This window comes from Sceloporus occidentalis, unplaced genomic scaffold (genome assembly GCF_023333645.1).
Source record: "Sceloporus occidentalis isolate IW3139 unplaced genomic scaffold, rSceOcc1.0.p SCAF_5, whole genome shotgun sequence".
NCBI lineage: Eukaryota > Metazoa > Chordata > Lepidosauria > Squamata > Phrynosomatidae > Sceloporus > Sceloporus occidentalis.
The window spans coordinates 44,547,766-44,569,800 of NW_028316985.1; the positions used below are offsets into that span (position 1 = coordinate 44,547,766).

General features: G+C 40.0%; 1 protein-coding gene across 1 annotated transcript; it reads left to right on the forward strand.

Annotated features, from left to right (window-relative positions):
* Positions 1-1,530: 1,530 nt before the first annotated feature.
* LOC149312103 (ubiquitin-conjugating enzyme E2 N) lies at positions 1,531-20,956 on the forward strand. Its single transcript, XM_089523972.1, has 4 exons — positions 1,531-1,637; positions 16,483-16,729; positions 16,872-17,012; positions 19,367-20,956. The coding sequence occupies exons 1-4, from the start codon at positions 1,608-1,610 to the stop codon at positions 19,405-19,407; spliced, it is 459 nt and encodes a 152-aa protein (XP_089380098.1). The 5' UTR covers positions 1,531-1,607; the 3' UTR covers positions 19,408-20,956.
* Positions 20,957-22,035: the final 1,079 nt, after the last annotated feature.

The following is a 22,035-nucleotide window of genomic DNA, read 5'->3' on the forward strand; positions in this document are numbered from 1 at the left end:
GCTGAATTGGTGATGACAGAAAGCAAAGGGCTGCCAGCTCCAGAAAGGGCCAAGAATGGCAAGAATGTGATTGCCATCTATTAGGCGGAGGCAGCGTTTTTGTTTTGTGTCATGAAAATCATCATTCCAGAACAGCGGCAGTTTGTTGTAGTCAGCGGCAACTATCTCTTGTGGCAGTTAACAAATTTATCATGGCAAGCTTTAATGTAATAAAGAAATTGCAATAACTTTTCATCACAAGCAAGAAGCATTATGCTGAGTAACAAGTGCGTGTGTTTATCTATACACAGATGAGTAATGGACTTTGAAATGTTTTAAACAAGGGATCACTACAAAACAAAACTGCTGAATTACAGTCTCCCAAGGATTCAGTTCTAAAACCTGTAGCCTGAATTGAGGTAAAACATTTTAAGTTATGATCACACAATGTGTGTTAATTAGGTTCCCAGGTTAAGCACTTCTGTGTTATCTATGGTTGTGTGTAATAATAAAATAATACGAACACTGAGGAAGGAGGCTCAAGTCTACAAAACCTCATGCTAGCAACTCCTGTCTTTCAGTTAGTCTCAAAAAGCGCTGCAAGATCCCAACAATTTCCATAACTTCTTATGTTTTTGATGGTAACTAATTTAAAAAACAATAATAATTATTATAATGTAGGACATGTCCTGGAAAAGGAGGATGCCTTGTTATGGAAATTTTTGCTTATATGTATTTGTATGTATGTATTTATTTATTGATGTTGTGATGTTTTTGATTGTTAATAATCATAATAATTAGTAGTAGTTGTAGTGTAGGACATGTCCTGGAAAAGGAGGACACCTGGTTGTGGAAATTTTTCCCTATATGTGTTAGTATTTATTGATATTGTAATGTTTCTATTGTTAATAATAATAGTAGTAGTAGTAATTATAGGTAGTAGTATTTGTTGCAGTGTAGGACACGTCCTGGAAAAGGAGGACGCCTGGCTGTGGAAATGTTTACTTATACGTATTTGTGCTTGTTGATTGATTGTTGTTGTGATGTTTTTATTGCAAATTAGTAGTAGTAGTAGTAGTAGGAGGAGGTGGAAAAGGAGGACGCCTGGCTGTGGAAATTTTTCCCTATATGTGTTAGTATTTATTGATATTGTAATGTTTCTATTGTTAATAATAATAGTAGTAGTAGTAATTATAGGTAGTAGTATTTGGTGCAGTGTAGGACACGTCCTGGAAAAGGAGGACGCCTGGCTGTGGAAATATTTGGTTATTTGTTTGTACGCATTCATTTATTGATGTTGTGTTTTTGACTGTAAATAATATTAATATTAAAAATATTAATAATAATAATAATAATAATAATAATAATAATAATAATAATAATAATAATAGGTTGTAATAGTAGTAGTAGTAGTAGTAGCAACAGCGTAAGGCATGGGGGAAAAGAGCTCTTCCTCCTTCCTTCACGGTTTCCGTCTTGGCGAGAACTACATTTCCCAGGAGGCGCCGGGAAAAGCGCCGAGGAGGGGGGCGGTGACGTCACCGGAAGCGGAGGTCGGACTCCTTCCGGTAGCGCGTGAGCCCGATCGGAGCCGAGAGCCAGCGGAGCCTGAACCCCGACAAGACAAGATGGCCGGGCTGCCCCGCAGGATCATCAAGGTACCCGCCTCCTCCGGCGTCGCCTCGCCCTCCGCCTCGGACCCCCTGCCTCCCTCCCTCGCTCCCTTCCTTCCTTCCTCGGCGGCGGGGGAAGGAGACGGAGAGGCCTCCAGGGCCGAGCCCCAGCTGGAGGGAGAGCGAGCGAGAGAGCGAGCGCGGCGCTTCCGGGGCTGGCGCTGCCCTGAGGAGCCGGGAGAGGCCGCCATTTGAGGAGGAGGAGGAGGAGGAAGGGAGGGAATGAATGGGCCTTTCCCTTGGCCTGCCCCTCTGCGGGCAAAGGAGGCGGCTGTGACAGGGACGCAGGGCGGCCTCGCAGCCGCATGGAAGGAGCCGGGCCCATGGAGGCAGGGAAGGAAGGAAGGAAGGAAGGAAGGAAGGGATCCAGGGCCAGAGCCCTCGATACTACTACTGCTACTACTGAACCAGTGTTGGGTCCCCTTGTGTTCATTCATCGCCATTGGGTCCCCCAGGAAGGCTCCACGCTTAGGCCGCAAGAGCAACGATAGCAGTAACTTAGCCAAGGACTGCCACCATCTTCAGCCTTTCCCAGTAAGACCCTGGCTCTAGGCATGTTCATATTTGGACTTAGATGCTTATATTTCGTAGGGCGATTGAGTCGGAAGAGGCCTCGAGGGCCACCCAGCCCAGCCTCCTTGACAACCTCCAAAGGAGGAGGCTCCAAGGCAGTGTCTTCCATACATGAAGCAGGGATAAGGAAGAGAGAGATTATATTGCATACAGTCATCCAGCCTCTGTTGATAAACCTCCAAAGGAGGAGGCTCCCAGGCAGTGTACATCCCGTCTATTAAGTGAGGAGGAGGAAGATGATAGAGACACTTGATACTTCATAGGACCCTGGGGTTGGAAGAGGCCTCGAGGGCCTTCAGGACAGCCCCTTCGACACATGCCCCCCAGTTTAAGTGGATACACTTCCAAAGAAGGAGCCTCCCAGGCAGTGTATATTCCATATATTAAGTGAGAAACAGAAAGATGATAGATAAACGCACACATTGAGATGGCATAAATGAACTTTATCCTGCAGTAATGATAATAAACCAGTGTTTAGTCTGGTCTTCCTAGGTCTTCAGCCGATCTCTCCTAGGCCCTCAGCTGTAAAGCAAAGTACTGTATATTGAGTGAATGAATGGAGGAAGTTGAGGTTAACCTTGAGATTTGTGTTATCTATACCATTTTTGAATATGCTAAAAGACAATGAGGAGTTTGGAGTCGAAGGCTTTCTTGGCTGGCATCCATAGGGTTTCTTTAGTGGGGTTTTTCAGGCTCTGGCCACGTTCTAGAAGAGTTTCTTCCTGACCTTTCGCCAGCATCTGTGGCTGGCATCTTCAGAGAAGGCGAAACGTCAGGAAGAAACTCTTCTAGAACGTGGCCAGAGCCTGAAAAACCCCACTAAAACAACAACAGCAAAACAATAAGGAGTTATTACTGAGAGAAACTTCCTCTGGGTTTCCTCCTGAGTGTAACGGGTTTCTCCGGATCTCTCTGCTCCTGTGGAGTGAGGAGAGAGAGGTGTGGCTGGTTTTAGCCATGACTCAGGAGTGAATGTAAGGAGGTGTGTGGCCAGTCTGCTTACCAAGATCCTCACCATCGTGATGAATCTGTGCCATGGGTGGGGGTTAAATCCAGTTTGTGATAAATTATTGTTCACTGAAGATGTTTACTGATTCCTGCTCTTTAAAAAATAAAAGACTGAAATTTCGTTCTCTACTCTGGGTAGTAGTACAGTCGGCCTTTGGTATCTGGTGGAGTTTGATGGCAGGATCTGTTGTAGAGACCAAAATCCATGTATGCTCAAGTCCCATTAAGTAACAACGGGGTAGTAAAGTGATGTCCCTTATTTAAAATGGTAGACTCAAGGATTGCTTTTAGAATTGTATACGTAGTTGACATTTTTGAAGCCATGGGTTGAATCCGTGGATAAAGAATCTGTGGATACATAGGGCTGACTGTACCATATTTGGTCTCTTTCATTATCTGTAGAAGTCAAATACAATCAGCCTTCCATGTCCACAGATATTTTTTTTCTATCCATGGATTCACCTACCTGCCCCCTGAAAATATTCCAAAAAGTAAACTTTGCTTTTGCCCTTTAATATCAGGGAAACCAATGTACTTTGCCATTGTATATAATGGGACTTGAGCATTAACGGATTTTGATATCCATAGGAGGGTGTCCTGGAATGAAACCCCAGTGGATACCAAGGACCCACTGTAACAGCTATGAAGTGAAAATGTGCAAACATGACCTGAAAGGTAAAAATGTTAAGGATTTGACATTAAATAAAATTGGAAAACTTCCATTCCTCTAGATTAGGTTTTGGGAATGGCATTGACAAATTTTTTGCCTCAAGGACCCTCCAGGGTCATAAAGGTGCCAACAAAAACAAACAAACCAAGATGTGTCTAGATGTCCACTTCCATTTGCAAAAAAAACCACAACAGATATATTTTGATATTAGACAGTGCTGGGATGTCCTACAATTTAACAGAAGACAAATTCCCATGGAGGCTGCTGGGAGAGGCAGTTCATCCCGTCTAGAGCCTGTCTGTGTCGAGATGATTAAAAACTGCTTTGGAAGATGTCATGGTCTCAGAGCTGCACTTTGCCCACTTACACTAATCCTGCTTAGTGTGGATATTTACAAAAGTATATTTTGAAGAGCCAATAGAGTCAATCCACCCCTCCACCAGCAGAGAGGAGCCCAAGTGAAGAGTGGAGAATGTCTTGGTCAGAGATCCACGTATGCTCACAGAAACACAAGTATAGTACAGATATTAATGGCCAAAGCAGATGTGGCAATAGACCCTGAACTGGAACATTCTGGCAGCTGGAAGAAGAGAGGTGGCCTTAGTTTCATGAGATCTAAGGCCCCTTTGGCAGGGAAGGCCCTCAAATTAGGCTGCTCACTATGGCAGCTTGTAACTAGTGTAGGTGCAGCTAATCCCCCTTTCATTTTAGGAAAGGACAGTCTCAGGCCCCATTCCCACTCCCACATTTGCCCTGGATGGAACTGGGCAGATCCGGACCCCCCCCCCCCTCAAATCTCTCCAGAAACAAGTGCCCACTATAATTTACCTCAATCGGGGTAATTTACCCCTCCGAAGTTCACATTTGTGGTACCAGTTTAAAATGAAGGCTCCTTTGCTGTCAATCAAATTCACTTCTGCTTTCGTCAAAGGTGACGTTTCCTACAGCCTGGGGTTTTCTTGGCAAGATTGGTTCTGAGGAGATTTGCCATTGCCTTTCCCCTGAGGCTGAGAGAGCGTGACTCCCCCAGTCATGGGTTTCCGCAGCCTTCCAGTCTCCCCTTCGCTTCCAGCCCAATGCTACAGCCCTTGCCTCCCCTCATGCCATGCCATCCCGTTCCCGTCATCATCATCATCATAATAATTCCTCGCCCCAGAATGCCATCTCTGCTTCCTCTTGCTTTCTTTTTCCTCCCTGCGACCTCAGAATGCACACACATAAATATGTAGCACAAGCATTCACATATTGAATCAATTTGCCAAATTGAAAGGGAAACATTTGTAACATTCGCATATTACACATTTTTTTTAAAAAGCCTCTTGCAAAGTGAGGTGCCGTGCCGGGAGCAAGCAGAAAGGGAAATGTAGCACAAGCAGACACATTCTGTCAAAATGTATCACTATAGCAAAAAGCATTCGCATTGTCAAAAATAAAAATACAAAAAAGGGGGGGAGAGAAAAAGTTGCTTGCGAGAGGGAGGCTTGTTCCGTTTTCTGACCTCCCTCTGACCTAAATCCTTCCCCTGAACTTGACCCTTCCTCCTGCTCTTTCCTCCTCCTCCTCCTCCTCCTCTGCCCCGATTCTTCCCTCCATGGCCCCCTTCCTCCGGCTCCTTCCTCCTCCTCCTTCGCCCCGATGAAGGAGAGGCATGTTCTGCCCTCTGACCTCCCTCTGACCTAAATCCCTCCCCTGAACTTGACCCGATCATGACTGGGGTGAAGTTCATATTTGCCGGACCCAGTTTTTCTGAAAAGATACAGCTTAAAGTCTGCTTTCAAGGGGCTTTTGCCCCTGAATGGGTGTGGAAGCCTCAATTTTGCTTGTGGAAGAATCGGGGCCAATATGAACTTCCCATGGTTAATCCGGTTTCTGAACCTGGGGTAAAAGGTAGTCTGAATGGCCCCTCAGAAAATTTGTCACTAATTTGCAAGGAAAATGGGAAAGTAAGGCCTGTTACAGACTGCCAAAATAAAGCTGCTTGGGGTCTCTTTGGAGGTATGCTATTTAAATGATGCATGGGTCCTAAGAGTCTGGAGGTTGCGCCAAAGCCACACTCCAGTCCTAAGCACTGGAGTGCAGCTTTGGTGCAGCTTCCAGATTCTTAGGACCCATGCATCATTTAAACAGCATACCTCCAAAGAGACCCCAAGCAGCTTTATTTTGGCAGTCTGTAACAGGTCTAAGTTGCTTCCTGTCCTGACCAGTGTGAGCCAGAAGGGCTTTGGAAAAGATAGAGGATCTCTAGATTTGTGCTCCTCTGTTCACCAGGAAAATGCAGTAGCCCTGTCTTCATATATAATTCTGTTTGGTTACTTAGGTGAAGGATTCTTGCAATACAGTGGGCCATTGGTAACTTCTGGAGTTTGGTTCCAGGACCAGACCATTGATATCAAAATCTGTGGATGCTCAAGTCCCATTAAATACAATGGCATGATAAAATGGTCTTCCTGATATAAAATGGCAAAGTCAAAGTGTGCTTTTTGGAATTTATATATTGTTTGAATATTTTCAAGCATTTGATGCTTGAATCCATGGTTAAAGAATCCATGGATAGAGAGGGCCACTTGTATTTGCATGACAGTGTTCTTAATATTAAGTCTGTGGGAGGTGTCCAGCACCAGTGTCCAAATGTAAAGCTGTGTTGGGGAGTCCGTAAATTCTTGAACAGTCATTAGTTTCCTCTAGCTGTAAAGCTCCAAATTGCTGCTAGTTGGATTTATTACATAGAAGATAACCAGTGTGTATAAATCAAAGATGAGGAATAGTAGGACGAGAGACTCTGGGAAATTCTAGTCTCTGTTTCATCTGAGAGAGATTTCTTCAGCTAACTCCTTGTTATGAGCATTTTAGTAATACATGATGCCTACACCACTGAGGCTACAGCATGAAATTGCATGAAATTTAAGGACTCTCCAACACAACTTCACCTTTGAACATTGCTGCTGGGCACTTCCCATGGACTTGTTGCAAGCTGGACTTTTTACTGTTCGCTCTTTGGTTTAATAAATATATTGGTTATTTATGTTTTCTAATATATGTTCTCTAACATAGAGCCTTGTTAATTGCTCATGTAAAATCATATCTTTTATAGCTGTCTATACCTTTTTCTAGTTTTGGTAGTGTCTAAGTTAGCAGGAGTTACAGTGTTTTTTTTCTGATTTATGAAAGCATGGAGGCACAGGTCTCAGCAGTGGCCAGTAGTGTGTTTCCACAGTTAAAGCTACTGCCCCAGCTAAGGCTACTCCTTGGATGAGGTGTCAGAGTTTGCCATCGTGATTCATGCCTTGATTACATCTCATTTGTATGACAGTGGCCCCTCCACATTTGCTGTGGTTCGGGGCACAGGAGCCCTGTGAAAGTAGAAAAACCACAGATAAGAAATCACCTTTTAAAAACCTGAGACTGCATCTTTCTAGGAATTTTGAGGTCTTCCAGCTCAACTCTGGTCCACATCAGGTGAATATTGACTGTAGATTCATGCTGGAGAATCTACAAATGCCTTGATAAGTGTTCTCTTTGGAATCTGAGTCCTCCAACATGACTCTGTGATCAGCTTCCAGCAGAGTCTTGCTGGAGAATCTAGAGATACCGAGGGAGAAGATATTAATCAAATCCTGCAAAAGTCAAAACTGCAAATGTGGAGGGTTGACTGTACTATAACACACTATGTGGGGCTGCCTTTGGAAACTGCTCAGAACCAGAAATGGGTTCAAAAGGCTGTGACTAAATTCTTGACTGGCGTTGTTTACGGGGAACATACAGTCCGTACTGACAAACTTGTCATTTGTGGATTTGAGAATCTGTGGATGGCAAGCCTGTGGGGATGGCAGTGATGGAGGAGTCAGGGAAGATGAGGAGGAGGAGGAGGGAGGAAAAGGAGGACAAGTTGCAGAAGCGGGTAAAAGGAGGAGGAAGAAAAGGTAGGCCCCTGCTGCCCACCACGGTAAAAGTGGCAAGGCTGGCTTTGGGGTGGGGGGCAAAGTGCCATTGTCCTCAATGGTGATGTGGCTGTATGGCTGTGCCACCATTGAGTACTATGGGACTTGAGCATTCATGGATTTTGGTATCTGCAGAGGGGATCTACAATGGATCTCCTGCAGATATTGAGGGCCCACTGTACATAAAACTCCCCTGTTGAAACAGCTTTACTGGCTACGGGCTTGTTCCCAGGCACAGTTCAGAGCGCTAGATAAAGCCTTATGCAGCTTAGGTCCATGCTACCTGAAAGACTGTACAGTACCTCCCAATATGAGTCTGTTGGTGTTTTAAGATCCTTGGGGGAGGGCTTTCTCTTGGGCTCACTACCATTGCAGGAGCACCTGGTGAGGACACAGGAGAGAGACTTCACAGTGGCTGCTCTTGGACTGTGGTATTCCCTCCCATGGGAAACTAGGTTGGCGGCCTCTGACTTTCTCCTTCCAGGCAAAGAACTTTCTTTTTACTCAGTCCTTTGAGTGCTGACTGTTGCAGAAGGTCATTCAACTGTGGTGTGTTATGTTTGTATTGGTATTTTCATCACTATTATTACCTTCAACTGCTTTGCAGAACTATTTCAAATGTGATCATTTAAAATATATATATATATATATATTTGTACTACTGATAGTTGAATAGTGTTTTGTTTAAGTCACCTTTATTAGCTGCTTTGGGTTTCATGTTTGGAGAAAGGTGGGATATAAATTAAATGAATAAACAAGATACTCAATAGTATGAGCGATACTGATGAAAACTTGCACTAACTGCACCCTAAATAGACTTAAGCTGCATGTCAAGTCCTTCTTAGCTCATTGAAACTTAGAGTAAACAAGTTTAGAATTGGGTTTGTAACACTGGACTTTAAATGCAATGCCTTGTTTCCAAACATTAGCATAAAATAGGTGAATGAACAATAATGGCATTGGGCTATTTCTCTCATGTCCTGCTTATGGGCTTCTTGGAAGTATCTCCTTACCCACTGTGGGAAAGACAGTGTTAACATAGAAAAACTGTTGGTGTGATTCATCAAGGGTCTTTTTGACTTTGCATTGATTTACTACAGCTTTATCGAAAGAGTAACATTTCATAATCTTGGCTAAGTGTACTGAAGGAAGTGTGCAGTCTGGACATATGTATTTTCTTTTGCACATTTAGCTTATTTTTAGCTACTGAGTTGAACACTGAAGTATGAACAGGACAGGACTGTAAGCTGCTTTTAGTCATCGGGAGGAGCAAATAGAGATCGAAATTACTGAAAGTTTGGCAGCAGACTCCTCAGTTTTACCCTTACTGAGATTTTACAATGTAAAGTACACTACTTTCAAATCATTAAAAAACTGAAAATTAAATCTGATATTCTCTGGAAAGTGAACTCAAGTTTTCATTTAAATTTATATTAAATTCACATTCTAATTTATAGAAACATCATGCTTTTACTGTACTTGTATGGAACTAAGGAATAAATAGGAGTCTGATTATGCCTTTCTCGTATCAAATTAAATCAAGCTTGAATCTTTCTCTTTCTTGCCTAAAGCAGGGCTAGAAAATTCATAGGACCCTACAAATGGGATTTTAGTACTTAGAATGTGACAGCTTTTTAATTCCCCCAAGTCATTTTGAAAGTGTACTACAAAGGCATATTGTAGAAGTCAACTTTCTACAATTTACTGCTATAGTTTGCATATAATTCAAGATAACTCAATTGACTTTTGAGTGGCAAGTCTTAGTTTCTGGCCATTTTGGTGAACGGTGCAGAAAATATAACAGATGATAAATTTGCTCCAGAATAGATTGTGTATCTTTTTTTTATGCCCTTAGATGTGCCACAGCCCTCGCTGATCACTTGTGTGTTCTGTAATGGCTTTGTGCCAGATTTCCTGATAGAGACAGTGCACCGAGCTTCCTACAAGGGCTGTTATGGTGCCTGCTCCATTGGTGTGACCTTCCTGAGAGTAAGTAGGTTCAAGCCTTTGGCTGGATTGCCCCAGTGGACAGTATCTCCTTTGTTCACATGAGTACAGCAAGTTTTTGTTGAAGCAACCGCCAGCATTGATGACACAGACATTATCTTGAACTTTTATAGTTTTTAGTTTCTAATATTTTTTAAATATTTGATTTCAGTGGCAGATAGTAGATATAATAGTAGATACAGTACTGCTACTGTGTGACTAATTAATTTGAAGGCATTGGATCCTACTTTTTCACTCTGCTGAATTTCCAATACCTTTCTTTTAAAAATTAATTGTATAATAAATGTCTACAATTTACTGTAATTCTGAATATAATATAAAGTGCATATATATATATGGCTTTTCCATCTTTATTATGTCCTACCTGTTGCAACATTTCTGAGCCTTTTGCATAGGTGTGCAGAAGCACGCAGTTTCTCTGGTGTTTTAAACTGTAGCCTCACTGTGCTCATTCATTTTAATACTCCCTGTGGTGGGGTTGCAGTCTGTGGAGGAGGCTGTGTGAAACTCAAGAAGAGGCTTTTGCCATTAGAAAAAAATAGACCTACTGTCATCCAGCCATGCAACAGAGGAAGATAAATAGTTCCTGAAGTGGCGTCTGTGCCCCAGCTTTTATTCAGTTATTGCTGGCAGTTTGATGGGTTGTCCTGTCATTTACTTAACTAGCATTCTAAAATGTGTTACTTTGGTAGACAGCAATCGTACATTTTTGCTGCCTGTCCCACAGAGACTTGTCTTTTGTTGTTTCTAACTGCCCTGAGTCAACCTCAACTCATGGCAATCATGTAGACGAAACATCTCCAACACCCCCCAGTCCTCCAATGCTCTGCTTACCGTATATACAGTCGGCCCTTCTTATACACTGATTTTTTTATACACGGATTCCAGCATACACGGTTTGAAAATGTTCCAACAAAGTATAAATTTACCTTGATATTCCATTTTTTATAAGGGACATCATTTTGCTATGTCATTAAATTTAATGGGACTTGAGCATACACGGATTTTGTTATACACGGGGGATCTTGGAACCAAACTCCAGCGTATAACAAGGGTCCACTGTACTTGACTATACGTCGCCCTCATATATAAGTTGAGGGCAAGTTTTGGGGCCAAAATTCTGGATTTTGATATGACGCATGGATAAGTCGAGGGTAAAATGTAGGTGCATGTATTGAAGGATGTAAAGGACGAAGCAAAGGAAAACAATGCCAAAGAACTTACAAAATTCCAGCAGGCATAACTATTTGTGCACATACTAAAGGCTGGATGGCTGCGGAGTAGAAGGGGGTCAGTGCTTCTAGGGCAGATTAAACCAGGGGTAGGCAACCTTTTTGACCCAGGGGCCGGGTTGCTGTCCCTCAGACAACTCGGGGGGCCGAAGCCAAAAAAAAAAAAAAAAATCAATTTTTTTAAATTAAATAAATAAATAAACAGGGACAAATGTAGGACAAAATTTTAATATGGAGGACACTTTTAAAATAAAAAATGGAGGACACGCAAAAAAATCTGCTGATTTTTTAAAAAAATGTTAATATAAATGCATGTTTCTGAGGCTTCTATAGACAATTGCTCCCCCTTGCCTGCTGCTTGCCCCCACTTGCACCTCCTTGCCCACTGCTTGCCCTGTGCGCAAAGCCCCCACGCGCTTGCGCTGGAGGCCAAAGGCCCCGTCGGCAATCTGCGGCAGGGCCGGGCTGGGGCCAGTCCCTAGGCCTTGGCAGGCCGCAGGTTGCCAACCCCTGGATTAAACTCTTGTCTTTCACTATATATATGGATTAAAATATAGTACTTGCATTGACCCATGGATAAGTTGACTCAGGTTTTTTTGGGTCAATTTTTTAACCTAAATTTTTAGACTTATACATGAATATATACAGTATGTCCTGTAAATTCAGGCTTGTGACTTCCCCGATTGAGACTATCCAGCTGGTCTGTGGTCTTCCTCTCTTTCTACTGTCCTCTACAGTAGTCGTGCCTTCTCATGATGTGGCCACAGTATGACAGCTCAGTTTGATCATCTTGGCTTCTAGGGGTATTTCAGGCTTGATCTGTTCAAGTCCTGCTTTAAGTCATTAAAAGGATTCTTGGGATGTGTTAGCATGCAGATTGCTTGTACTTTGCACTGATACCTTAAATGAATTCTCTCAATCAAGCGATAGAAGAACATTACCTCTCTTGCCATATTGTTTTACGTCTTTAATAAGATATTTGAAATAATGAAGTTATTTTATAAGATTAAGCAAAATAAACACAAATGTTTCTCAGATACATAAAAGTTAAATGCCTCACCAATGCTGTGAAGTAGGAGGTCAGTCTTCAAGTAATACTCTGACTAGTGAGAAAATCAACAACAGGAAATGAGCCAATGGCTCAAACAGAAGTGGCAAGGATAACAGGTGTTTGGTAATCTCAAGATCTTGACTACTGACTGAAATCTAATAATAACTCTATCTCAAAGAGTTACAAAGTTACAAAGAGTTGGAGAAAGAAGGGATCAAATGTCAAATGATCAGTGAGCAAAACTGAGGGAACGAACGATCAACAGGATATTAAAAGATATCTTTTTTCTTCCTGCGGCTCCAAAGCCGATCTATTGGTGCTATATGGAATCTGAGTGGTACAGTCACTGTCTACAGGGCCTGCAGTCTGAAGTAGATAAAGCAATGATAACAGGAAGGGGATACTAGCAGAAATCTGTTGAACCAAACACATGTAGGAAAAGCCATTGTAAGTTGTGACTGGAAGGAAGGGAAAGGATTAAATTATTAAACAAGGCAATAAAAAAGAGAACAAGAATAGTGTATGAGCTAGAGAAAAAGAATGAGAGAATCTAGAAAAAATAGTTTTAGAGAAATGGAAGAGAAACATTTTCCTCAGATTTGAAATAGTTGGAAACTGCAATGCATGTAATACTTGGTTAATTAATACTTCATTATACAATATATCAATAGCAAGTACATTTCTATACCACTTGCTGATATACTAAGCGGTTTACAAAGTGTAAGCTAATTGCCCCCAACATGCTGGGTACTCATTTTAGCTACCTATAGAAGGATGCCAGGCTGAGTTGACCCGGAGCCCCTGACTGGTATTGAACTTGCAGCTTGTGAGTGAGTGGCTGCATTTAATCACTGCACCACTAGAGCTTGGTTAATTAACTTGGTTAATTAAGGCTTCATTATACAATATCTTTATTAAACCTAATTTAACTTACTAAACTTAATTTTACTACTTTCAAGAAGATGAAATATATTGTGAACAGCCTGATATATTTCTAATCAGTGACTAAATTAGTATTAGTAACTACAAATGTACGTAGTTTGTGACCCAGAAAACTACAAAATTGATTCTGGTGCATTCAGAGACTATAGATTCTTCCCCTCCCTTCCCAATATTAGCTTCAAATGCAACTGGGAAATCTGATTTTGAAACATGAGCTGTTTTCTAAAATAGTTTGTGACACAGTAAGTCAGCTGTCCAACGATAAATAAAAAATCTTTTGGGCCTAGAACAAGCTGTTAGAATGTAAGCAGCTCATTGGATCTCTGTGTTTGGTACAGAACCAGCAACTTTTGGTCCATTGTATCTTATGTACAACTTGAGTTTTGAACATGGGGAAAATTGGGAGGGCTGCCACAAACACTAATAAAAGCAGGGTTTTACTTTGTAGACCTAGAAACAGATGTAGGTTTCAGAAGTATGAGGACACCAAGAAAGTTAAGAAAACCTTGGAAAATACTGCTATAATTTGAATGAGTATTGGCAGTACATTTTATATCCAGTAATTCCATAATGTTATTTAATTCTTCACTGGTATACTTCCATACCTTGGCCTCAGTCCAACATCCCTTTAATGTTGCATAAATATCCCCATTTGGACATACACCAGAACAGCACTGGGCAACCCCCATGTAACATAGCAACATTGCACAACACATGTCAATGACTGGGTGCCATTGTGTAATGAACAATACATGATGAAAAATCATAGTGGGTAATGCACATTAAAATGCTGCCTTTGCAACTCTACTTTTGCTGCGATCAGCAAAATAACTCTTGCATAATGGTGACCTTTTGGCCCCACACTTGTAGAGTGACTTATGCATGCATATGACCCTAAGTGAATGTTGGTCCTGGTCTGTCATCCAAAACATACCAAAGCAGCTTGATCTTTTGCAGAAGCGACAATCATACATTAAAAGACAGAATACAATCTGCATAGATGTTTCTCTATTCTGGTCACCCAGTGGGTTTCCATGGCTGAGGCCGAATTCAAACCCTGGTTTCCAGTCATAGTCTAGCGCTTAAACCACGACACCATGGTGGTTCTCCTGCTAGACTTGACAGCATATTGTTAGCACACATTAAAGGAACAATATGCTTTCAAGTCTCCCAGATCACCAAATAGGGGAGTCTCTTATTTTCCTAATATCTAATTCATAGTCTCTTTCTGGTTTAGTAATATAATAAAACACAACAGTAATTTTATCAGCACTGTATTTTGATGGAAATATTTGAAGAAGTATATATTTGTTGTAACAATGCTATTGAAATTGCTGCTTCAAGTATTTCACTAAGAAGCTTTTCAATTTATACTACTATTTAAGACTTGTAACTAAGGTGAAGGGGGAGGATGAGGAACAGAAATAAGGTAAATATTTCAATGGATTTTACTGCTACCAGCTAACCTTGGACTGCAGCATTTTCCTGATGTGATGGGGACATAGGGCAGTTTCCTTCTGTTGGGTCCATTTCTCAACTATAAAATACCACACACCTCTTAATAATATAAGCTAAAATTAAAGTAAAAGGCAGTTACATAAAAGAAAACTAGATCATGTCAAAAATCTCAGGAAACAAGAAGATTAAAAAAGATGTTAAGCAGCTAGGATTGTTTCAGGAATTCAACAACTGGGATGGCACTCCAAAAGGGCCTCTTACTTATGGACTGATGTTAACTTCCAAATTAGGAATACCCTGGGTTCAGATTGTCCTCCAAACAGGTCTTCCTCAATCTGGTGTTGGAATATAGTGCCCATCTGGCACATCCAAAGGCCATACTGGCTGGGGAAGCTGGGAATATTAATCCAATGCTATTGCAGGGAATCAGATAGAAAGAGGCTGCTCCAATCCATGAATTGGAGGATTTGAAAATAATTTTCACCTCATTATTAACCTTAACTTAATTATTTGCTCAAACCATGAATTGCCAGTGAGCTCTTTTCTCTGAGAGATGTGAAAGAGGAACAAGAATGGGCAACACATGGGCTGTGTATGGCCCCCTAGTCCATCTTTGTGCTTTTAAAAAAAGAACTGCTGTTCATAGAAGATTCTGGTAAGGATTATTCTTTTGTGCCTCCAGTGCACTTGTGAGGTAGTTAAGAAAGGTTTTTTTTATATAGAACCAGAAGTAGACTTGTGGGATTTTCAGTTAGGGTGATGGTACCTTGCAGTCTATCCTGGCATGGGAACCAGCCTCTGGATCGCAAAAAGCGTGCTCACCTCTGCTTTTGCAGCTCAAGTTACATCAGCTATATGGGAACAAGTATTACAACCCTAAGAAGCCACATGATAGATTTAACCAGAGGAGACATTGGATTGATCTTCATAGTTGGGCAGGCTTGCAGGTGTTAAAGTAACACGTGACCAGGCATGTTAGCCATAGAGGCTTGAGCATACCAAATGTCCTTCTGGCCTCTCCACCTTGCATAAGAAATGTTTTTCAGAAATGTCAGCTCATCCAAAATACAGCAACCAGTATGTGTTTGTTTCCTAATGCAAATATATAAATGAAGATACCTCGTACCTTGGCATGTTTCTTCTGATATGTGTGTGTTCGTGCGCACGTGCATGTATGGTGACTATGAATTTCATAGTTTTCTTAGGCAGGTAATACTTCTTATTTATTTTTCTTGCTGATCAGACCAGTCATAACATGTCAACATGATAGTGTTGTTCAGCTTCATCTAAATAATAGCATTGTGGAACTGAGTTTACTGAGGGGTTGTTCACACTAGGGAAATAAATCAGTTTGGAACTGGTTTATTTCTATGCTGTTTGCACTCACCCCAACTGCAATTGATGCAGTTGTGGGGGGCAAGAGTCACAATGATTCACATCTTTTGTAGAGTGACCACGCTACCAAATTGAATCTGATTGCACTGTATCATTCCCAGAAATGGAGTTGCCTCCATTTTAAATTGATACAGTGGCAAATGTAAACGGCAACAGGTTTAAAATCACACAGAGAGATTTGATCATGGTAAACATAGTGGGAACACCGAACCGATTTTGAATCGATTCTAAATTGGCATGGAGATGCAAATCTCTTCGTTCAAAAAAGTAAGTGTGAATGATCCATAAGTGGTAGATGAATCTGTTTTACTTACATAATAGAACTATAAAGGGGAATGGTTATTGCAGTTCCTGCTGCAGGAGTCAATACAACTTCCTTCCCTTCCTCCCCAGTCCTCTTTGAAAATTTATAACATTAAAGGACTCACCAAATGGGGATTTAACTGTATGTAGTTTTTGTAAAATGTGCAGTAAGAAGAACAACTTCCATATGCCCTCATGTCTGGAGGAAGGAATAGTTTGTTTGTGTGCCACTGATGTGTTCTTTCTTTTTCAGGAAACCCAGCGCTTGCTGGCAGAACCTGTTCCTGGTATAAAGGCAGAGCCAGATGAAAGCAACGCACGTTATTTTCATGTGGTCATTGCAGGTCCACAGGATTCCCCCTTCGAGGGTGGGACATTTAAACTTGAACTATTCCTTCCAGAAGAATACCCAATGGCAGCTCCGAAAGTACGTTTCATGACCAAAATTTATCATCCTAACGTAGACAAATTGGGAAGAATATGTTTAGATATTTTGAAAGGTAAGTAGCTTGGAATCCAAATAAGAATGACATATTTTTCACCAGATTTCTAAGAGTAGGATGATTTCAAGTGATCTCCTAAAGGGGGAAATTCTCTGTACTGTAAATATTTGCTTTAGTGCTTTCTAACTTGCTTTCTCAGATAAATGGTCTCCAGCATTGCAGATCCGTACAGTTCTGCTATCAATCCAGGCTTTGTTAAGTGCTCCCAACCCAGATGATCCACTAGCAAATGATGTAGCTGAGCAGTGGAAGACCAATGAAGCCCAAGCCATAGAAACAGGTAGTTATCTTTATTCTAGGATAATTTTAATTGTTTTATGTATAAATTATTACCCTGCTTCTTGTACTTAGTACATATTGTGCCAACAGATACAATTAAGACACAATGCAGCCATGCTTTTGATTGAGCCTTGGACAAAATTAGATATGATGACAATTGGATGAGTGCAGTTACTATACATAACTAATGCATATTTTTGTTGTTTAACTAGCAGCCAAGAGGAAGCTTGAGCTGCCATTGGGGAGGGGAAGAGAAAGACAAATTTAACTCTTCCTTTTATTCTCATGGACAAAAATATCTCACTATTTGCGTTTCAAGGAAAATTCCCACTGGAGAGTTTCATTGACATGCAAATAATATCTTCATTCTGGACCATGGCAATGGGAGGCTTTTCTAGCTTCTCTTTGTAGGCTGCTTTCATAATAAAAAGTAAACATTAGTTACATACACAAGTGTCAGGTCTGCTCTTGAATTTCAAAAATGTATACTGGTAGCTATTTTAGGGCAGGTACTGAACATAAAGCAGGATTAGATTTGGAGGAAGGAGGCTTGAAAATTGGAGGAACATCAACAATTAAAGATATGCAGAGGACCCTATACTACTAGGAAAAGATATCAAAGGCTTGGAATGATTACCGAAGAAGGACAAGGAAGAAAGTTCAAATACAAATTTACAGCTGAAGATTAAAAAAAACAAAAAACAGATTATTTACATAACTTTAAAGTAGATGACGAAGACATTGAAATCATTCAATATTTTCCAATATTTTGTACCATAATTATACTTATTAAATAGAACAGAAACAGTAAATGAAAGGTTGAACCGGGACGAAATTAGCATTTTGATCTATATGTTAACAGTGGCGCGAATTGTGTATGCGCGTTATTGGAAGTGTAATAAGGGTCCCACCATGGAAGAATGGATCACAAAAGTACATGAACTGGCAACGATGGACATGCTCTCTGTGATCAAAAAAGGAGATTTATTTCAACAGCACAAGAAAAAATGGGAGAAAGTAGTGGAACTCTGGGTTTAAGAATAGATGGAAGGTAGATAATGTATATCAAGTCAACCTTTGTTCTGGTCACAAGTCAACGAGACTTCTTTTTTTGTTTGTTTGTTCTGTTTTTACAATTATATTTGTAAATGTTAAATAAGTAAATAAACAAAATAAACTTTGGGGAAAAAACTTGAAGCAACAAAAAAAAATATTTTCTATACCTTGGCTCATTTTCATACCTTGGCTCTGCCAATCAAAATGGAGCCTGTAGACAAGATATCAGAAGACTTGGACTTGGAAAGGCTGCTGGGACAAGAACTAGACAAGATCCTGATGTTTCAAGATACCATTGAAAAACTAAAGCTAGGGCGGTCCATGCCATCTCCGATTTCAGTGTGTGGTTGTGGAAGCTGGACAGTGAAGAAAGATAATAGGAAGAAAATCAACTTATTTGAAATGTTGTGCTGACAAATAAATGGGTCCTAGCGCAAATCAAGCCTGAACTCTCCCTAGAAGCCAAGAAGGGTAAACTGAGACTGTTCTACATTGGCCATATCATGAAAAGACATGATGTACTAGAAAAAACAATATTCTTGATAAGGTAGAAGGCATTACGAAAAGAGGAAGACTGCTTTACAGGTGGATAGACTCAAACAAGGAAGCCATGGCCCTGAGTCTGCAAGATCTGAGGAAGGCTGTTAATGTTAGGGTCACCATAAGTTGAAGTCAACTTGACAGCAGTTAGCAGCAGTGGCAATGTTTTCTGGTACAGAAAAAGTGCATCTTCATTACATATGCTCACAAATGCAATGAACAAATGATGGTTGTACAGCAATACTTTTGCCATGGCAACTTCTGCTTTTTTGGAAGCTTGATTTCTAGCCTAAGATTGTTACCCTCAGTTGACCTGTTAAGTTTCCAGTGGTAAGTTTATATATGTATGCAAAAAGTTTATATATACAGCTTATTTATATACAGAATGTGGGCTGATTACTTGTCTTCTATAAATGGGTCCCATATGTTATATTCATAAAGGAGGCTTATCCTGTAAATGGATGCATGATAAACTTCATGCAGCCAGTGGTTTGTTTAAGGTTGCAGTTGTCACTTGGTTGGTATGAATTCATAAAAGCCACTTAAGTTAAGCAAAATGAAGGCACAAAGCTAATGAAAAGTTGACACATGACTTCTTTATTTTGAGTTGTCCTCTTTATTATGAGTTGTCCTCAAGAACTAATTGAAAACTAGGTTTTACACAGTTCACAGAGATAAACAAAAAAGGGCGGGTGAGGGGCGATTGGAGATTACTGTCTCAAATTTGACTAATTTGTGTTTTTTTTAATTTATTTACAGCCAGAGCATGGACTAGGCTATATGCCATGAATAATATTTAAAATGTGCTCTGAATCAGTGTGCATCACTTTTTCCTGTTCTGCCAAGACCTCTTCCTTTTTGTTTGCATTTAATGGACACAGTCTTAGAAAACATTACAGAATTTAAAAACAAAAACAAAACCAGACATCAGTTCTTTGGTGATTTAAATGCACACTAGCAAATCTGTATCTTGTCCTAATTCACTCCTGTTCTGCATGAGCAGAGGCTAGAAGCATCATCAGGATTGTTTGTGAAATTGTTTAAAAGCAGTAACACATCTCTGCTTTTAATAAGTTTTTTCCCATCATGAGTTAAGTGTGAGCACTGTGAATGAAAGTAGTCAGGGTTAGCTGCAGGCATATTTTGTTCTAATTGTGTGAGCTCCTTTTCCCTTTTTTATGGTGATGCTAATTGCATTGGTTAAAGCAGCTAACCAGTTATACTCTAGAATATGCCTTCTAGCCAAGTCTAACTTAGACGCTGTAGATGGACAAGCTTGGTTGTTTGAACAAAAACGGGAACATTAAACATCCATTCACTAATAATATTGTGATTCTGCTGTCAAGTGTAAAAATCCCTCCCTTCAAGGAATAAAAGCTTGTGACCATTTTGTATGGCTTGTCTGGAAAATCTTCTGTAAATCTTCTGTTTTAGTAAAATATTTTGTTATTCTACTTTGCCTTTGTACAGTTTGTTTTGCTGTGTTCTTTCCCCAATTTTCAATTGTGACAATCTTTTTTTAAAGAAAATGAAACCAGATTGGAACATTTTGATTTTCACCAACCTAATGGATGTAGTAAAACATTGGATCTTTTACTGACTTGTATTCATAGGCCATGCCTCATTAGTGTTCATAATATATATATATATATTTGATTTTCTGTTTTTTAAAAAACCTCTGGTAAATGTAAGTGCTTATCAGAGTCTTAAGTAGGTTAGATGCATCATTGATGTATATGTACTTGCAATGTTAAGTACCACTGAACCAGGAAGCTAGCAAAACAAACAGCAATTTTGGGTGTATGTGTAACTTGTCTGTCTTGTGCTAAGTATTACCAGATATCAGACTACACATTTACAGGTAACTTGCATCTTTAAAAAGAAGATATTTGCATAAAATGAGATGTTATAGTACAGGTCGATTGGATGATAAAGTATTTAAAGCTAGCCTTGCTAACTCTGGCCTTGCCTGCTATCCTTAAACTCCTGTTTTCTTTTTGACTTGTTTCTTCATTTGGAAGACAGAGATCACTTGATTTTTTTAAAACCATCATATTAAAATATAAATAATTTATGGGAGCATATTCTGATTTCATTTCAAACTTACTTTTCTGACCCTACATCTGACCAACTTCTAAAATTTCTCTTTTCAATGTGGCCAGTGTAATGCCAGCTTGCCATGGGTAATGTCTGTCTGGCAGTTCAGGAGGACAGTACTTGACTTCCATAGTTCTCTGCCCATCATACCTGTTCTAGCATCGTATGGGTTTCTATAGAATGTGGTGTATGTATTGTGCTCTTATGTAAGATAAAGAATATCTATTAAAATCACATTTTCAACAGACAAAATGTTTTTAGTGATGGTATGTCCCTCAAATTACTTGCATTATTATCAGGCTTTTATCATATTTATAATTGTCCTCAATAGGAGAGAGCAACTCCAGAATGCTTCTGGTCAAGATTCTTTATTCAGTGGTAGCTGGGCTTGTAGCTAGTCTTATGTCACACTACTTTAATTGTTAATATGCTCTTTCAACCATTACAAATATTTTAATTGACTGAATATAAATATGTAAGTTGTCAAGCATTTCACTGAATGAACATAAACAGGTACATATACTTTGTATTGTAACTGCAAGAATGTTTTACATAGGAGCAAGCTGCACTGAGTTACCAAGACATACTCCCTAGAAAGTCTGCTTAGTTTGTTTTTTTAACTTGGGGAAAAAGTTAATTTTACTTAGCTATCCACATTGAAATAGCTTTTTATTGTGTATTTTGACCCTCATTGTTAATTGTCTGTCCGGCAGTTCAGAAGGACATATTGGCCTTTCTGTGATGTTAAGAATGCTTCTACTGTGGGATTATACCTGTTTTTTTAAACATCTTTCACAGCAGAACATATTTATTATGTACCTTTCACTCTGGTATTTAACCACTGAAATATATTTCTAGAAAAATGATCTAAGAGCTGTTCTTAAAAAACAACAACAACCCAGCACCATGATGAAGTATGATATAGATATGATGGTTGTATAATTATAGACTTGTTTAACTTTCCAAACTAGTGCATAATTCAGCCAAAGTTAAGCAGCAGTCTTAATGGGAGGGTTATATTTAATCCTAAGGGTATTTGTTTGCAGTGAGTGCTGTTGAGTTCAGTGGAACTTACTTCTCTCTCTGTGTGCATAGGATTGCAATCTTAAGCACATGCTTAAATATTTCCTGTTCAAATAAATGGGACCTAACAGTGTCTGACACTGTATGATGTCTCTTTTTACTCTTGCATGCAGCAAATATCACTAAACATTTTTTTTAAAAAAATCATGGTCTTAAACTTTGGCAGCAGTATGCAACTGATGCTATGTTTCAGAGAAAGCTATATTCACTCAAACATTTGATAAAGCAGCTTTCTGTAGAATCCCGCT

What these genes read in the sequence shown, in the direction of transcription:
- LOC149312103 (XM_089523972.1), top strand. Translation starts at nt 1,608, where the DNA reads ATGGCCGGGCTGCCCCGCAGGATCATCAAG. An exon ending in TGCCCCGCAGGATCATCAAG is followed by an intron (nt 1,638 to 16,482) that starts GTACCCGCCTCC and finishes TTTCTTTTTCAG; the next exon opens with GAAACCCAGCGCTTGCTGGC. An exon ending in AGCCCAAGCCATAGAAACAG is followed by an intron (nt 17,013 to 19,366) that starts GTAGTTATCTTT and finishes ATTTATTTACAG; the next exon opens with CCAGAGCATGGACTAGGCTA.